The sequence below is a fragment of the Petaurus breviceps genome, unplaced genomic scaffold (assembly GCF_028583685.1).
Source record: "Petaurus breviceps papuanus isolate PSGF00001 unplaced genomic scaffold, PetGlider_PUasm1.0 175, whole genome shotgun sequence".
NCBI lineage: Eukaryota > Metazoa > Chordata > Mammalia > Diprotodontia > Petauridae > Petaurus > Petaurus breviceps.
The window spans coordinates 61,110,395-61,128,860 of NW_027185764.1; the positions used below are offsets into that span (position 1 = coordinate 61,110,395).

At 39.2% G+C, this 18,466-nt stretch overlaps 1 protein-coding gene and 1 pseudogene across 2 annotated transcripts in view; one reads left to right on the plus strand and one right to left on the minus strand.

Annotated features, from left to right (window-relative positions):
• Positions 1–406: 406 nt before the first annotated feature.
• LOC138159162 (large ribosomal subunit protein uL18-like) lies at positions 407–1,432 on the plus strand (annotated as a pseudogene).
• Positions 1,433–7,362: 5,930 nt separating this feature from the next.
• GNE (glucosamine (UDP-N-acetyl)-2-epimerase/N-acetylmannosamine kinase) overlaps positions 7,363–18,466 on the minus strand; it is a 115,716-nt gene continuing 104,612 nt past the window's right edge. For both annotated transcript variants that reach the window (XM_069085234.1, XM_069085235.1), the window contains 3 exons: positions 15,543–15,725; positions 11,103–11,219; positions 7,363–10,860 (listed from right to left, as the gene is read on the minus strand). In XM_069085234.1, the coding sequence (XP_068941335.1) occupies positions 10,625–10,860; positions 11,103–11,219; positions 15,543–15,725 (536 nt within the window). In that variant the 3' untranslated portion in view covers positions 7,363–10,624. The remainder of the gene's footprint in view (positions 10,861–11,102; positions 11,220–15,542; positions 15,726–18,466) is intronic.

The following is an 18,466-nucleotide window of genomic DNA, read 5'->3' on the forward strand; positions in this document are numbered from 1 at the left end:
CCTTTAACAAAGCAGATCCAAGAACCTGTGGTGGCGGCAAACCCTGAGGACGCTTGGGGTGCTTGCTGCTACAACGTTCTATAGGTATTTTGGGCCAGGTGGCACAATACTAGAGCACAGGGCCGGGAGGCAGGAAAAAGAGTCTTCCTGAGTTCAAATGCAGCCTGAGACCCTTGCTAGCTGTGTGACCCTGGGTAAGTCACTTAACCCCATTGGCCTCAGTTTCCTCATGTGTAAAATGAGCTGGAGAAGGAAATGGCAAACCCCTGCAGGATCTATGCCAAGAAAACCCCAAATGGGGCCACAAAGACCTGGACACAATTAAAACAACTGAACAACAATAAATCTTTTAAACGAAATTTCTTTTTCTGTCTCTTCCTATTGGGTTTTGTTAAGAATATGCAGAGAAGCCTTTTTTCCCCTAGTGCTGGGAGGCCTGCAGGTCTGTGCCAAGGGCGCGGTTCTTGTTCAGCAGGATGGGGTTTGTTAAAGTTGTAAAGAATAAGGCCTACTTCAAGGGGTACCAAGTGAAGTTCCAGAGAAGGCCAGAGGGGAAAACGGATTATTATGCACGGAAACGCCTAGTGATCCAGGATAAGAACAAGTATAACACCCCGAAATACTGCATGATCGTCCGGGTCACCAACAGAGACATCATCTGCCAGATTGCTTATGCCCATATAGAAGGGGATATGATTGTCTGTGCAGCTTACACCCATGAATTACCAAAGTATGGTATGAAGGTTGGCCTGACAAATTATGCTGCCACTTACTGCACAGGCCTGCTGCTGGCCCGCAGGCTTCTTAACAGATTTGGCATGGACAAGATCTATGAAGGTCAGGTGGAAGTGACTGGAGATGAGTACAATGTGGAAAGCATCGATGGTCAGCCCGGTGCTTTTACATGCTACCTGGATGCAGGTCTTGCCAGAACTACCACAGGAAACAAAGTCTTTGGGGCCCTTAAGGGAGCTGTGGATGGTCTATTCCTCACAGTACCAAATGCTTCCCTGGGTATGATTCGGAAAACAAAGGAATTCAATGCTGAAGTACATCATAAACACATCATGGGCCAAAATGTTGCAGATTATATGTTATCTCATGGAAGAAGATGAAGATGCAATTCTCACAGTACATAAAGAACAACATAACTCCTGACATGATGGAGGAAATGTACAAGAAGGCTCATGCTGGTATACGGGAAAATCCAGTGTATGAAAAGAAACCCAAGAGAGAAGTGAAAAAGAAAAGATGGAACCGCCCCAAAATGTCCCTTGCCCAGAAGAAAGATCGGGTTGCTCAGAAGGCGAGTTTCCTCAGAGCTAAGGAGCGGGCAGCTGATAGTTAAAATATCAAAATCTGTAATTTTCTATGAAGATTTTCAGATTAAGACAATAAACTTATTGAACATCAAAAAAAAAAAAGAATATGCAGAGAAGGGCTTTTTGTGGGTTTATCTTACATCCTGTTGCTTTACTGCAGTTTTTATTTATTTATTGTTTCCTTCCATCACATCCTCATACTTTTTTCTGTCTTTACCTCATACCTCCATCTTTACAAAGGAGTTGAAGGAAAAGGAACATGATCAGTGCTGCTAATCAATAACTGAAGTAATCGGCTTCTAGTCTTCTGTTTCTTCTCTCTCCAATGGGCATTACCTCGCTCTAAGTGAGCACTTGAAAAGGCCTTAGCCTAAAAGGGCCGGAGTCTCCCATTGAACCCTGGGCCATCCTACAATCATCCTGATGAATATGTGGTCACTGGACCCAGATGGCTCTGGAGGAGGGAGTGAGACTGGTGACCTTGCCCAGCCCTACCTCACTCAAATCCAAGTCAACTGCCAGTCATGTCATCATTTCCCTGATGCCAGGATCCTCTTTGAAAACGAAGGACAAAAAAACCACAACTCTCCTCTGTCCTCATTTAACTTAGTGATCAGTCACTGGTTGTTACCTTTTCTTTCTCTTCCTATTAATACTCTATTTTCTGATTTACCCTCCAAAGGTGAAATATTTTACTTCTACTCTTTTTATTTTTTTGCCTTTTGTAGGGAAATTGGGGTTAAGTAACTTGCCCAAGGTCACATGGCTAGTTTTGTGTGTGTGTGTGTGTGTGTGTGTGTGTGTGTGTGTAAGTGTCTGAGGCGGGAACTGAACTCGGGTCCTCCTGACTCCAGGGCCAGCGCTTTACTCACTGCGCCACCTAGCTGCCCCTCCTTCTACTCTTCTTCTTGTTTCCCTGTTGAGTTTAGCGTATGTCTGTACCAGATGTATTGGGGGAGGGAGCATTGACCCACCTTCCTTTTTCTGGTTCAGGTAAGAGTAAAGTATCTTAAAATATCCTCTGCCCCAACACTTCCATGTATCTTAAACCACATGCAAACCTGTGCTTGTCTTTCTTAACTTCTTTGACTCTTGAAAACCATGAGATTCTGAAGGGACACTTGCCTCTCTCTTCCTCCCCCTTAATGTAAGCATTTTGTACTTATTTATTCCAGTTGCTCAAATAGATTTAACTTTTTAAGTTCTCTTGTGTTTGTTGATGATAGATTCTCCCCAGACCTGGTCTTCTCATCAGGAATGCTTGAAATTCCTCCCTTTTATTAAAGGCTCATTTTTTCCGCTGTAGAATTTTATATTTAGCTTTTCAGGGAAAGTTCTTTAATTGCAAGCCTCTATCTTTTAGATTTTGGAATTTTGTATTCTAAGATTTTCTCTCTTTTATGAGGGTTGCTTTTATGTGATTCTAACTCTGGTACTTGAACTTGCTTTCCAGAATTCTGAAGGGTTTTCTTTTTTTGGTCTATATTTGTTTTTTTAACTAAGAAGCTTCAGATTTGGGCTTTGATATTCCTGGATGTTTTCGGTTTGGGGTTTTAAAAGATGGAGTGTGGATTCCTTTCTACTTGGGCAGTTTGCTTTTATGAATTCTTAAAATATGGTATTTAAGATTTTTTTTTTGGTCATGATTTTCTTCTTAAATATTGTCTCCTTGATCTATTATCCAGGTTTTCTATTTGTTTTTGATGCTGATACTTTCCATGTTCTAATTTTTCTGTCTTTTGACTTTGTTATATTTCTTGTTATCTCATGGAATCATTGAATTCTATCTCTTCCATTCTGTTTTTAGGGAGTCTACTACTTGGGTAAGCATTTCCACTCTTTGTTCTAAGTAATAATAATGACAATTATTACTATTTTTATTATTACCATTTCAGTGGTGTCTACAATGTACCAGGCCCTGTGCTAAGCAAACACTTTACAAATATTATCTCATTTGGTCCTCACAACATCTCTGCCAGGTAGGTACTATTATCACCAACCTACAGTTGAGGAAACAAACTAAGAGCAGATAAGTGACTTGCTCAGGGTCATACAGTTAGTAAGTGTCTGAGACTGGATTTGAACTCAAGTCTTCTTGACTCCAGGCCCAGCCCTCCATCCACTGTACCACCCAACTTCCCTCAAACTAAGCTCTTTTTCTCCCAATTTTTTTTTTCTCCAGAGCCCTTCTTTTCATTTTATTTTTATTTTAGAAAATCTTTTGCTTTATGTCTTCCAGCCATTCTTACGTCCTTGTGGCCAAACCATTATTTTCTATGATTATTATTAACATGTATTTGTTGAGGGGTTACTCCCTTTTTCTGGGTTTGCCCATCAGGCTTTTCTTAATCCATAACATTTCTTTGTTGTGTTTCCTTCTCTTTACTCTCTAGTCCGTTTCTGGACAGGGGCTTTGTGGCAGGACCTTGTTCTGCACTGTTGCCTTCCTGGATGGAAAGGGTAGGCTCTACTTGGTCCTGCCCACTCTGGGCTCTGACCAAGTCAGCCTCCGCTATTCTGGAAGACTGAGCTGAGGCTTCACCTTCTGCCACATTCCTTGTTTCTTCCTCATCTTTTTGTGTACAGTCTTTAACTCCTTGCACAGTCCCCAGCTGGGAGTTGCTTTTGTCCTCTCCTAGTTCCCTGATAAGCCTTAATTAGCTGTGAGAGGCTGCACTGGTCTCAGGCCTTGGCCTCTGTCCTGTCATTGAGTTAGCCCTGTCTCTTGCTGTGGCTGCCATTGCTCAGAGGCATAAACTGCCCCTTTCTCTGTGCAGTGACCCATGGGGGATGACTTTGTAATGGTCATGTAATTTTGCATTTGAAGATCCCTTTTGTGTTGGCAAAAGTAGCAGGTACTTAACATTTAGTAACTGATCAAGCCTCTGATTGGGGGAACAGAAGCTATGAACTCCTGTCCCCTTGTTACTGATGTAACAGGAAGTTGGTTGAAGGAAGTGAAGTAAGTAATACTGTGTGTATAAGAAAAGCCCCAGAGAGGCACAGTCAGAATTTCCTTGAGACTGAGATCTGGTGGCAGAAAAGCTACAGAAGAATGGAGAACTGAGTCCTGAAAACTTGTGGTGGTGGAGCTTCTTCTGAACAGGAGCCCAGGAGCCCAGGAGCCCAGGTGACTGAAGCATGACTGGGATGCTGAGACTTTGTTTGCTGCTTGGTTGAGCCTTTAATTCCTTGGAGCAGAAATGGTGAAGGAGCTGACATGGACCAGACCCTGTGAACTTCAGTGTGGAGCAGGACCTCCCCAGAGAGCTGGTCAAGGAACAGAGAGCTGTCTGCCATTGAACCCAGGTGACAGTCTGGTGAATCCTGGTAGAATCTGGGACCGTGGAAGGGGATCCAGGGAATCTAGGGAATGTGAGAACAGGCCCCAAGTCAAGATGAAAAGACCTTTCCTTGGGTACTGAGTAATTATGGAATTATAGTTTATTAGTGACCTAAGGGGTGGAGGGTTTTGTGTATGATACTTAGTAATTGATTGCTGAATAAGTGACTGTACTTTGAGTACTTTGACTATTGTTACTGATTAGTGACTGATTGAGTTAATTAAAGACTTTGCCCCAAGAGTGGAAGACTTTGACTGTGTACTTTGATACTACTGATAAGTGACTGATTGAGTTAACTTGAGTGACTATTTTACTTTGAGATTATGTTGTGAATATTATATTGTGATTTTCTGTGACAAATTGTAATATGGTGAATGCTGTATTTTGAATTATAATGTACCTTGATTTTCCATGGATGTTTTGCTTTTGTTATGGAATAAATAGAGTGATCACTATATTGAGTAATCAGAACCTTAAAAAAGCTGTTCACAGTAGCAGTTCTTCTGGAAAGCTTCTGTGCATGGCATTACACTTTGACCCACAGGCTAAGGTTAAGATAGTCTTGCTTCAGGCCATGATTACTGGGAACTTGTGCTTGCACTGAATGCAATACCCTCCTTAGAGACCTTAAGGTCACGGAAGACCTTCCTTCTGTTTTCTCTTTGGCAATCTTGATTGTTTTTCCATCTGGTGCTCTTTTTAGATCTTTATTTGTGTCTGTATGGGAGATCTGGGCCCCTCGGTGATGTTTCATATACTCACCTTATCTGTTTTCATAACATCTTTGTATATGAATATATTCATTCCCAACCAGAAAGCCCTAACTTATGACAAAGATTTTTTTTTAAAATGGAGGGAAAGTAGGTCCACAAAGCTAACTGCCACATCACCCAGATTAAGCAGTGTGTGCTGTGTTCTACACCCATATTCCCCCACTTTAAAAAAGTGGAGGGAAGGAGATGTTTTTTTCATCTCTTCTCGGGGCTAATTCAGTAAAACCATTTTGACACTGCAAGAAGAAATAAGCAGTGAACGGCAGAGGTCAAATAGCATCAGAAAAGCAGGAGGAGTAAGAAAAAAATTATTTTTTGAGGAGGGAAATGGAATGATCAGACGGATGTAAGCTATTATTATAGATACAAACACATTAGCAAGGCCTCTTCCTCCTCATGATCCTTGTTGGGAACACCAGCCTCTCCTTTCTGGGTTTTTGTGATAGCCTCAGACCTCTCCTCATCCTCTGGACCGGCCCATTCATCTCCTGTCCCCTGCAGGTATGCCCTGAGGCTCTCTCCTGGGCCCTGTTCTGTTGGGGACACCATCATGTGGAGGACACCTAGACTTGTTTCCAGTCCCAGTCTCTCTCTCTTGAGCTCCTGTACCAGATCACCAACTGCATACTGGGAATTCTGAGCTGGATGTCCTACAGATCTCCCCAGTGCAACTTATTCAAAAAAAGAACTTGTCTTTCCTTCCAAATCCGACCCTTTTCTGAGCTCTCCCTATGTCTGTTCTGCTCACCCAGATTTACAGCCCTGGGATTACTCCTCACTCTTCCTTACCCTACATATCTAATCATTTGCCAAATCCTGTCAATTTTACCTCCATCTTTTTTCTTCATCTTTTCATCACTCAGCCTCCTCACTTCAGGTCCTAATCAAGTTGTTGATTGTTATTTTTCAGTCATTTTTCATTTGTTTCTTTGTGACCTTTTCGAAAGATTTGTCATAGACTTTTTTGTCTAGAGTCACACAAGTAGCAGATGCCTGAGGCCTGCTCTCAGTTCACTGTGCCATAAGCTGTAGAGACTGGATCTTTGCTGATTCATTTCAGGTATGGATTGGACCAAATGGCCAATAAACTTAAAACTTTTCAGCTCAAAAATTCTAGACAAGTCACAACCTCTATTTGCCTCAGTTAAATGGGCATGATAACAGCATCTACACCACAAAATGGCTGTGAGGATCACAAGACTACATTTGTAAAAGCCTTAGCGTGGTTCCTGATGTTACAGTATCATAGAAGTATCATATAAATGCTTGAATCCCTTCCTTTTCCCCTTTTAGTCCTACAGGGAGGGAGAAAACCTACCATTTTCTGAAACAGCCTCTTCAATTAGAGAGAAAAAGAGTTCTGATTGTGTTGGCCTTCTGGTCCCCACCTAGATGACAAAGTCTAGGAGACAGGGACTTTATTATCTGCATTTACTATCTTCCCCAGGACTAAGCAAAGTGCTCTACACAATAATAAGTGCTGGACTAATTAAGTGAGTGGTATGTATGTTGAATAATCAAAAAAAACCCAGCAAAGGCAAGCAAATTGACATAATACATGAGCCCCTTCAGTTTCACAGTATTGAATACTATTATAATAGTAGTATTGAATAATAATAGTAATTCAATAATACTGAATAATAAAATGATGTAGTTTCAAAATAAATATTTCTGGCCTACTTTATGGTGTTAGGATTTTTAAAATTGATCTTAGACAAAATATCAGAACAAAAATGATGCCTTCGCTTTGACACTTTAAAAAAAACAATATATCAAGAAATACTTCAAAAAATAATTTAGAGAAATAACATTCAAAGAGTACTATATGACACATGTAAAATATGAATCACTATTATACTGGGTTGGAAGACTTTTTGCTTGAGGGAAAAAAAATGAACAAGGAAACAGGAATGAGGCAAGAACTACACATAAAGAACATCATTTATTTAGAATTTTGGTCAGCCCATTAAAACAAAACCGGTCATTTTAAAATAAATTAAATGCATTGTACAGATATTTTTAAATAATGATTTAAGAATAAATTAAAATGATTAGAATTAATGTACATATATGCATGTCAGCACTACTCAGAATCACTTTTGAATTAAGTGTTTCTCATCTGTCAATTATATTTGGCACATAATAAGCATTTAATAAATGCTTGATTGACTAAAAAAGACCTAATCATTTAGTGTGTGCAGCAGCTATAGATTGCTCATGTTTTGCACAAATGGTGTCACTGTTGGGTCTTCATTCCCAGGACAGTCACCATGGAATGTCAAAAAAATGAGACCTAAATGATTTCTCAAGGTACCACTTTGCTAAGATCACCTAAATATATGTTATATTAAATACAAAAAAGCAAGAAGTTTAAAGGTGAGAGATTATCTTCATTTAGTACAGAAAACTTAGAATTGATAGGTTTAGACACATTAAGGTTTTCCTAAACTTGAAATAAACATAATTTGACAAAAGTTTTCACTTACAAAAAATAAGAGAACTTATAAAATGCAAATCCCTCTTTTCATGTATATGTTATACTTAAAAACTGGCCAATTTCCACAAGAGGAAAACATGACAGGATTCATGAATCACAGGTAGGTTTCTGCCCTTCAAATCAATCATTTGTTTCAATCCATATGTTCTGTTTTGATGAAAAACCATCAATAGCCTTAAGTCAAATGCTTCGATTTCACTTAAGTTCATCAGCCTGCATTCCCATCACCCTTCGTTTTGTAATTCTCTAATACATTTATTATTGTGAATGTGTTTGTTCTATTCCCCTATGAGACAGAATTGTGTTTGACCTGAACTTTCTATCTTCCTTGTGCCTTTCGCCAGGCTTTCTGCACACAGGCACTTAGTAATAAATGCTCTATCAACAGAACTCAGAGATTAAACTAATCCAAATTCATGAACCTGCTAATTAAATTTAGTTGTAACATATACACATTGACCTATTTAATTTTTTTAAAGAAAATGTTACTAATCTTTCTGCCTCAAAAGACAGACAGTACTGGAATATTACCTATTTGATATGCTTATTTTCTTAGGCTTTGGAAGAGAGAGCATGAAAAGCCATTTCAAGCCAAGTTGCAAACAACTCTTGCTATGCAGTCCTGGCCCCTGATAAGTAGGCATTCTCAAGCTCTGGGTCCCAGTGGCTATTATTACGATTATTTTTGGCCATTCAAAAAGAAATGAAGACATGGTTGCCACAGCTCTTATTTAACATAGTCATCTAAAATCCCTGACTGAAGTTTCTCAAAGACACTCTCTGTGTATGTAAGTATATATAGGGCTAAGAAAGCAAAATGGTTTCTTAGGCAGCTTTCACAGTTAACTGAGATAGTTAATTCTCAATTATCTGTAGTCACGATTACTTCGACTTGACATTCGGAATGCTTGTGGCCCTGTCTCCTTACTGCCCAGCCAGTGAATACTCAGGGAACGCTGATCAAATAAAATATGATTAGGAAGGTAGATCTACCACACAACAATCATGATGCATTTTAAAACCTTGCCACCGATGTGTGGATTATCTAGTTCACTAAATTATTTACCTCTTGTATAAATATATCTCTGATGTTAATGTGAGATAATGATGTTATCGAAGTAAAGATACCATCATATTCCAAGTGCTACAAAAGTGAGGAGCCCCCAAGCTGACTATTCAGCTTCTCAATAGAAGCAATCTAGTGCGTGGGGGAAGTTATACAAAGGAGTTTGTTTAACAGAATTTTTCATTGATATCTATCCATTTCAACCAATTTCAATGCACAAATCTAAAACCATGGGATAAGACTGATTCTTACTCATATTTAAATCTGGTTTCCAAGTGCTGTGGAAATGTAAATACAATCACACAGATGGATTTAGATCTGATTTTTTTTTTGCCTTTTTTTTTTTTTTTGAGGGGGAGAAGGCAGGGCAATTGGCGTTAAGTGATTTGCCTAAGGTCACAGGGCTAGTAAGTGTTAAGTTTCTGAGGCCGCATTTGAACTCAGGTCCTCCTGACTCCTGGGCAGGGCTCTATTCACTGCACCACCTAGCCGCCAGATCTGATTTCTTTTGTTGCTTTGTTACACTTCAAGTTTCAACTCCTAAAATTGCAGCTTAAATGAGTCATTGAGGGTCATGTTCTCACAAAATTATATAATCTAATGGCTGCATTTCCATTTACTTGCCATAACCCTACCCTGACACAGAGGTAAAGAAGTCCAAAAACTGGGACAGATTAGGCCTGAATCCTCAGGCTCTCTAAGCAGCACCTCTCCTGGTCATGCTCTTCACATAAATAACTCTCACAATCCACAAATCAGCATTTGCCATGTTCCTTACAACTTCATTTCATTTAAAAATACAAATAAACCATTAATAATTGATGGTTTTAAAAACTAGCAAAAGGAAAGTTATTCAAAATAAATTTGTTCTGCTTGACTACACATATTTCTTACAAGAATTTTGTTTTTTCTTTTTTCCTTTTACATGAAGGCAAAGGAGAGAAAATAAATGCCTGTAGTTGAAAAACAAAATGAAAAAATATTAAAAGGCAGATCATGTAGATCTATTTTTTGTTTGTTTTTGTTTTGTTTTGCTTTTTGGAAGGCAGTTGGGGTTAAGTGACTTGCCCAAGGTCACATGGCTGGTAAGTGTGTCCAGTCTGAGGCTGGATTTGAAGTCAAGTCCTCCTGACTCCAGACCCAGTACCACTCACTGCACCACCTAGCCGCCCCCAGATCACGTAGATCTTAAAGAAAAAATTTGTTGATTCAGAATTGCTTAAGACTTAAGCAAGACTGTATTCTGCTAAAGGGTTTGAGGATAGCAGTCCTGAAAAGCAGTGGGTTATCTACATCTGTGCTACAATATCAAGATACGGAACTTTTTCTTAAAAAGACATATTATGGACTATGATGTAAAAATAAGTCCAAACCTATTATGTTGTTTTCTTTGGCACAGAGAGAGGTGACTGGTTTCTAAATATTCTGAGGTCTAGCTCTATAAATAAATGGACAGTAAATGTAGACAAGAAACAAAAGGCTAAACAAAGAAACAAAAGTGCACATTTATATGTCAAAAGTACTTGTAGCTAAAATTATGCATTTAAAATTTTACTTTAAAAAGACAAACAACAGACTAGTACATCTTAAGAACTTTCTTCAATTACATATCTCTAAGTCCATCACTGTACTCGACGTGTAGTATAATCTAACACCATACTTGCAGCACCAAGCAAGGCAGGATCCACCAAGTCTGAAACAACAACGTCTACGGTTTGAACTGAGAACAAGGCTTGTTGTCGGATCACGTCTTTAACAATGTTAATGTAATGACTTGCTAGGACTCCAGAAAGGATCACAAGTGAAGGATTCATTGTGTGAAGGATATTCACAACACCAAGGCCCAAAGCTGTCCCTGCTATAAGAAAACAAAAATAGCAGAGCTAAGGACCATGCAAAGGTAAAATTACAAGTTAATTTGAGAAATAAAGATAAATCTGTCAAGAAACAGTAAAAAAATATGTGAGAAATCCAACTAAGTTGGTCAAAGAACCAAAATTGGCTATTTCTTAAAGACAATACTTGAATTTCATTCCAAAAATATTAATTTATGGGGCATTATTTTGTAGATCTGTCCCAAAAAGATGAATAACCTCTTACCTGTTCTAAGAATACTAGCAGCTTTTGCATTGCCAAGCTTTGCTGCCTGAATGAGATGAAGAGCACCGACAGTTTCTTCTTTTTTCATTGACATTCCTTCCACTAACAGAAGGTCTTCTGTTTTGGGAGAGATGAAAAAGAGGGAGGGAGGGAAGAGAGAGAGAGAATCAAACATATATAGCATTAATAAATCCATATTAATGCTTAAGACTGAACTTGTCATTTTCCCACTTAAACTTTTTTCTCCCTCTATTGACGGCACCACCATCCTCTCAAGTATCACATTCATTTCTGGATCTATCCTTTTCCTCTCCCGTATAATCAGAAGGCAAATAAAGATGAAAAAGGGGGGGGGAGCAGTTCAGTAAAACCAACCAATACATCAACTACATCTGTCAGTTTAGGCAATATTACACACCCACAGTTTCCTACCTCTGTCCTGAAGGGAGAGGAGATGCATTTTCTTAGCTTTTCTCTAAGTCTTAAGTTTGATCATTATAATTATTTATCATTTGGTTTCAATTTATTATTCTTTCTGTTTACATAGTATATATTGGTTTTTACATTTTTATTTATTTTTTAACATTATTGAAATTTTGAGCTCCAAATTCTCTCTCTCACTAGCCCACCCTTTGATAAAGCAAGTAATATGATAACCATTAAACATATGAAGTCAGGTAAAACTGTCTTGATCAGAGTAGCTAAGTCTTTCACAATTGATCACCCTTACAATATTACTGTTACTGTGTACAATGTTCTCCGGGTTTTGCTCACTTTACTTTGTATCAGTTCATATATGTCTTCCCATGTTTTCCTGAAAACATCCCCCTCATCATTTCTTCAAGCACAATAATACTCCATCACATGGTGTATATTGTTGTGTTGCATCTGCTTTTTTTTTTTTTTGCTTTTTGGAGGGCAGTTGGGGTTAAGTGACTTGCCCAAGGTCACACGGCTAGTTTTGTGTTAAGTGTCTGAGGCCGGATTTGAACTCAGGTCCTCCTGACTCCAGGGCTGGTGCTATATTCACTGCGCCACCTAGCTGCCCCTTGCATCTGCTTACTGTAATCTGCATCAATTCATATAAATCTTTCTAGGCTTTTCTGAATTTTTCATATTCATCATTCACATCACAGAATTTATTACAACATTTCACATACCTCAGTTTATTTAGCTGTCTTCCAAATGATGGGCACCTTTATTTCTAATTCTTTGCTAACACAAAAATATGCTGCTACGGATATTTTATTGCATATGGAAACTTTCTGTTTCAGGGATATATATGGCTTATACTTGTAACATTCATCTTTCACTTTTCCCTCTCCCTTACCCCACATACACAGTAAACGGAAAAATCCTGTCATTTCTACTTCCACAATATCTCTTGCATTTGACCTACTCTATTCTATTCCTATTGCAACCATCCCAATCCTGGTAAAACTCTCTCCTGCTCTCAACCAAGTAGAATTTAAGTTCCTTAAGGACAGAGGCTACTGGGTTTTAATCCTAGTGTCTTGAGCACTTAGCAAATACTCAATAAATGCTCGTTCAATTAAACCGATTTGTTGACTAGTTTAGGCCCTGATCTCTTGCCTAGTCTACTACAATAGCTTCCTAACTCATCCCCTTTCCTCTTCTTCCTCAAATTTTTCCCCAGCTTATTGTCTGGCTCTTCTATACCTCTATCATTGATTTCATTGGCATAGGGAATTCCTGGTAAAGAAATTCTCTCTACTATGCAGATCATCATTTGTTTTACTACTTATAATTTAAGAGATTTGCTAGAGGGCACTGAGATGTTGGTTAAGTGACTTGCCCAGGGTCACAGAGGCAGTATGGATTAGAAGCCTGACTTGAACCTGAATCTTGTGGGCTTTCTGTCCACTATACCATACTGCCTCATTCCTTATTGTTACCATGGGGAAAATATGTCCTGCTTTATGAAGCTCTATTTAAAAAACACAGAATTGAGCAGGGAAAGACTTGGATGAATTGATGACGAATAAAGTTAGCAGTGCCAGGAAGATAACATATGCCATGACTACAATGATGTACATTAAAAAACCCATTCTGTAATTATAATGACTAAGCTAGACCTTAGAGACATTGAGGAAATACAACTCTCTTTGAAAAGGTGTGGTACTATGGACATGGAATATTACGTGTACAATAAAACAACTGATCTATGTGTTGATTGATTTTGTTGAATTGGCTTTTTTTCTTTCTTTTCTAATATTTGTTACAAGGGATGGCTTGTTGGATAGAGGGAGGCAGAAGGAGAATATTAAAAAATGAAGGTGATAGAAAAATAAAAGACAGCAATAAAACAAGATTAAAAATACTAAAATATGGTTTCTGAGAAGACAATGTGGCGAAAATCAAGGATTGCCCAGATAACTAGCTATCACATACTCGCTTTTTAAAGTATAGCTTTGGAAATGATTCTAAAAACTGTATCAGTACAAATATAGGTTGGACTTTGTCCCAGATCTGACTTGTATAAAGCCTGAATGCAATCCATAATTATGCTCTTAAGACACAGGTTAGATAGCACTGGTATATCTAGTATCATCTGAAGCAGTAGAAACAACTTCTCTATCAATCTGCATTCATTCTCAGCGGCGTCTAGGTCAGCCTACATCTCTGCTGCTGTTACTGTAGATAAGGGAGACAGATGCCTTCCACTTATGGCTCCTCTATATCCCTGCCCAAAGTTGCTTAGAGGTGGGGAATCTCACTGTAAAACCTGTCACCTTTCCCTCCCACATCTCAGCGGCTTGAGATGGGCATTGAAGTGAGTAGCAGGAAGGGATCCCATGGCATTTCCTCTCTGGGGTGATACTCCAGTTCACAATAGTTAACAAAGATGACCCAGGGGCTTCTAAGTTCACAGGCAACTAGGAAGTCTCAAGTCAAAGAGCAGAAAAGTAGGCAGAAGAATAACAGAGCCTTAGCCAAGGAAGAGTGGAGGAGCGTGCAAGGACCAAGAATGCAGATGAGTATTCAGGGGAAATGTATGAAAATGATATCTAACGTACTGAAATGATTTTTAAGTAGTGACTAGTTAAGTTTAGTTGGTTATACTGATGTTCACAACTGGTGTCTTAATGAAACATTTTCAAAGAAAAATCAAAGGGACAGGTGGAAGTAGTAAATCATGGAACAGAGTGGGCTTCAAACTTGACAACAAAGTGAGCGGCTCCCCCAGTGGAACAAGACAAAGACAAGTGAAATGAGCTTTGTGTGCTGGCTGCGGAAGTCCAGGGAAGCAGAGAGAAGTTCTGGAGGGCACGTACTCTGTCTCTCCAATTCAGTAGTATGGGGGAGGGGGGCTTTTCATCACTCCTAGTGTGGGGGAAAGTTGCCCTAACCTCCAAAGAGTCCAAGATTGGGGCAGGGTGAGACAGGGGCAGCATGAGGGGAGAAAGAAGTTTCTACAAATTTGCACTGTTAAAATATTTTGCCAAGTGTGGTGGAAATCATGTGGCAAGAATTTGCAAACCAGGGTGACAAAATGCTGTAGACTCATAGAAAAGGTGGGAGAGAAGGGCGTGGTGAATGAATATTATTTATTTCACTACTGTCAGGTGTGAAGGCTATTAGAGGGAAGGGAGAGCTGTCAAAACATTTCTCTCACAAAGTATAAATCCTTAGCATTTCAGGGCTCTTGATAAAATGTAGTTTTTTATATTGAATCTGGATGGGATGATCCTGTGGTAGAGTGAGAGAGGTGGGAGAAGGGGCAAATGAGAGTGACCCATCTGTACTGGCCTCCTTGAAGAAAGCCCACAACTAGTTGGTACAGTGGATAGATCACTGGGCCTGGAGTCAGGAAGACCTAAATTCAAATGTGGCCTCAGACACTCCCTAGCTGTGTGACTCTGGGCATGTCACTTAACCTCTGTTTACCTCAGTTTCCTCAACTGTAAAATAAGGATAATAACAGCATTCACCTCCCAGGATTGTTGGGAGGATCAAATGAAATAATATTTGTAAAGACTTAGCATAGTCCCTGGCATACAGAAGGCACTATATAAATGCTAGAAATTATTATTGTTTTGTAATTCTGGGGGCAAAGACGTCAGGAATTATGGGATTGTGGCGGATGTGGCCAGAAAATATGAAGTACTAGGTTCCGCTCCACAAATATGAAACATTTACTTTTAGAAAAAATAAGATTTCTCCCAAATTGGTGTTTTTATGTGGAGTATGTTTTTCATTATATGCCTATTTTTTTCCCTAGAGAGAACATATTTTTAGGGCAAGGTCTATATTGAGGGTGGGCTGTATTAGGACCAATGTGGTAAATCTTATATATAAATTAATGCTAAAGAAAAGAAAATAACAATGTTGTATCTTCCTATTTGACTTATATAATTTGAACAACTTCTCTTTGTACACAAAAGCCTTTATGCTCCTATTCAGCAGAAGCCACCATACCGTCATGCAGTTTCTTGGCTTCTCTCTGTAAGGCCATCCCAGAGGCGTAGGCCTCAATGCACCCGTGATTCCCACATGAACAGTCTGGTCCATCCAAAGACACCACGAGGTGTCCAAGCTCAGCAGCACAAAAAGAACTGCCATGTATCAGCTCATGCTGATGAATGATGCCACCACCGATTCCTACGGAGAGAGACAAAAGCATTCAGACATCAGTGTCATCCTCGGTCCCAGAGATCCTGGAGGGACTTCGGGGGCTCTGGAGCTGTGGCGCTCTCTAGAGCTGATGCTTCTCCAGTCTCTGGGTCTCTGTGTCCTTCCTCACAGGAGGCCATCAGCTATGGGAGACTAGCTGGCAGATCCCTTTTCATCCCTCTAATTTCCTGCTTCTATTCTGCAATGGGGCAGAGAAACTGAATTTGGATTGTGGCTAAAGTAAATAATCTCTAAGCAAAAGGCTGACATTTCCTCCTGTGACTAAAGTGTGTGAACTTTACCACAGAGGTTTTGTAACAACTTCTCTGACTATTCAGAAGCCTTCCTGGTTTTTGCCTAAACCCCCAAAGAGTTAAGACTGCTAGCTGGAGCATAAGTCTCTGTCCAAAAAGAATTGACTTCTGAAGGAATACTCGAAATTTGGTTACTAAATTAGGCTAAGGTCAAACTGTCATTGAAATAAACACATGCACAGGATCCCCGTGCTAGAGTCAGAAGGAACCTCAGAAGATAGCTAATTCAAACTCTTCATTTTGCAGACAGGCAAAAAACATGCATGAAGACAAATCAAGTAACAAACTGAAAAGGCAAAAGAAGTGAGTGAGTAGAGGCATTTATTGTACTAGAAGTGGAGGAACTAGGGAAAACAAAAGGTTCATTGAAATGAAGCAAAGGAAGGAAATGAGAACTTGTGCTGGGAACATGAACCTCAGAAAACTGTTTCAGGGCAAGTGAAGCAGCCTCAGGTATGTGGGAACCACAGGAGACTGAATAAAACTGACTAATGGTAGTAAGAGATGCTTACAAACCACTAACATCAGAAGTGCTTTTGGAGGAAACATGAACATTATAATTTTTTTTTTTTTTTTGCTTTTTGGAGGGGGGAAGGCAGGGCAATTGGGATTAAGTGACTTACCCAAGGTCACACAGCTAGTTTTTGTGTTAAGTGTCTGAGGTCGGATTTGAACTCAGGTCCTCCTGACTCCAAGGCCAGTGCTCTATTCACTGCGCCACCTAGCTACCCCACATTCTAATTTTCTATACAGATATCACGCCCATTGAAAATTAACAAGCTGGCCCTGAGTTGGGAGGACCCGAGTTTGGTTCCAGCCTCAGAACTTAACACCCACACAAAAAAACTAGCCATATAAACTTGGGCAAGTTACTTAACCCCAACTGCCCTCCAAAAGGCCAAAAAAAAAGAAAGAAAAAAAAAGAAAATTAACAAGCTGCCAAATTACTTATAAATCAGAATTTTGTTAGGTAGTATGTCAAGACATTTTATTATTCTTAGATGGACCAAATTTTCATTATTCTATTAAACTGAATGGCTAGACAGATGATGCACTATAAGTAATCACTCAATAAACAAACATTTATTAAGTACCTGCTCTCTGCTAGGCACCGGGGATACAAACACCAAAGTGAGAAAGCTCTCTGCCTTTAAGGAGCTTATTATCTTCTGAGAGAATACAACGTGTTCACAGGTAAGTAAATATGGGATACACAGTAATCTCTTCCACATTGTGACTTTCCCCATTGTGGTTTTCAATATATCAAGAGTCAGCATAAGAAGTTAAATGGAGATTTTGAGGGAGTTTTATGGAAGGCCAGCAGATGACACAGAAAAAGTTTAGAAATTCATAAAATGTTTGTATAGTATTATATAATATCAACATATTTTATCTTTTAATACCATAGTAATTCAGACTTCTCTGGCACAAAGGGAGGCCCAAAATATTTTATGCAGATTTTCCAGATCATGGGGGTGCCACACCCTAACCCCCAGGATGTGGAAGAAATAACTGTATAATACATAATATAATAAAATACACAGTAATAGAGAGAGAATCCTCTGTGGGGAAGTGACCTGGGCCTTGAAGAGGGGCAAGATGAAGAGGAAGGGCACACACAGCAAGAGGGACAGCTGTAAAGGCGAGGTAGAAAACTGGGTATAGGGAAAAGCAGACAGGGGTGTTTGGGTGGAAAGGAAGTCATGTATAATCACTGGAATGACAATCTGGAATCCAATTGTGAAAGACTTTAAATGTTAAAGGAGTTTGTATTTTTTTCTAATAACAACTGGGGTTTAGGACAAAATCAGTTAGGAATCCTGATAAACAGAATGAACTGCATAATATTTTAATATGCATAGTTTTAATGGACATACAAAAATCATCTGGATTGAGTATCCATCTAACTTCTTGTGGGGATTGTGCTGGGGAGTCAAATGAATAGACCAATGACTATTCCTTGAAATGAATGTTAGAATTAAGTGCTATTTTTATAACATTTAGGACAAAACAATTTCTGTAGCAATTCTCTATTCTTTTGATGAAAAACATTCACGGGAAAATACTACTGGATACATATTCACTTTATACTCTTATTTTTCTGGAATATACTTAATGGAGAAAGTGTATCACCAAGAAATGTATTGTAGAAATGGAAAGTAAGTCAGAAAACAAGTTCGACACCACAAAGTGCTCTGCAAGGATTAGCCAGGATTATGTTGGAGGGTGCTGATGATGACGATATAAATAGCACTTAATACTTCAGTATTAGTCAGTGACAGGAGGACCTGGGAACAGCAGTCTGGGCACCCTGTGTGTACCAGGCAGCACCCTAAGAGTTGGGATGCAAAGAAAGGCAGCTCCTGCTTCCACGGAACTAATGATGTAAGAAAACAAGCTATCTTTGGGGTGGAT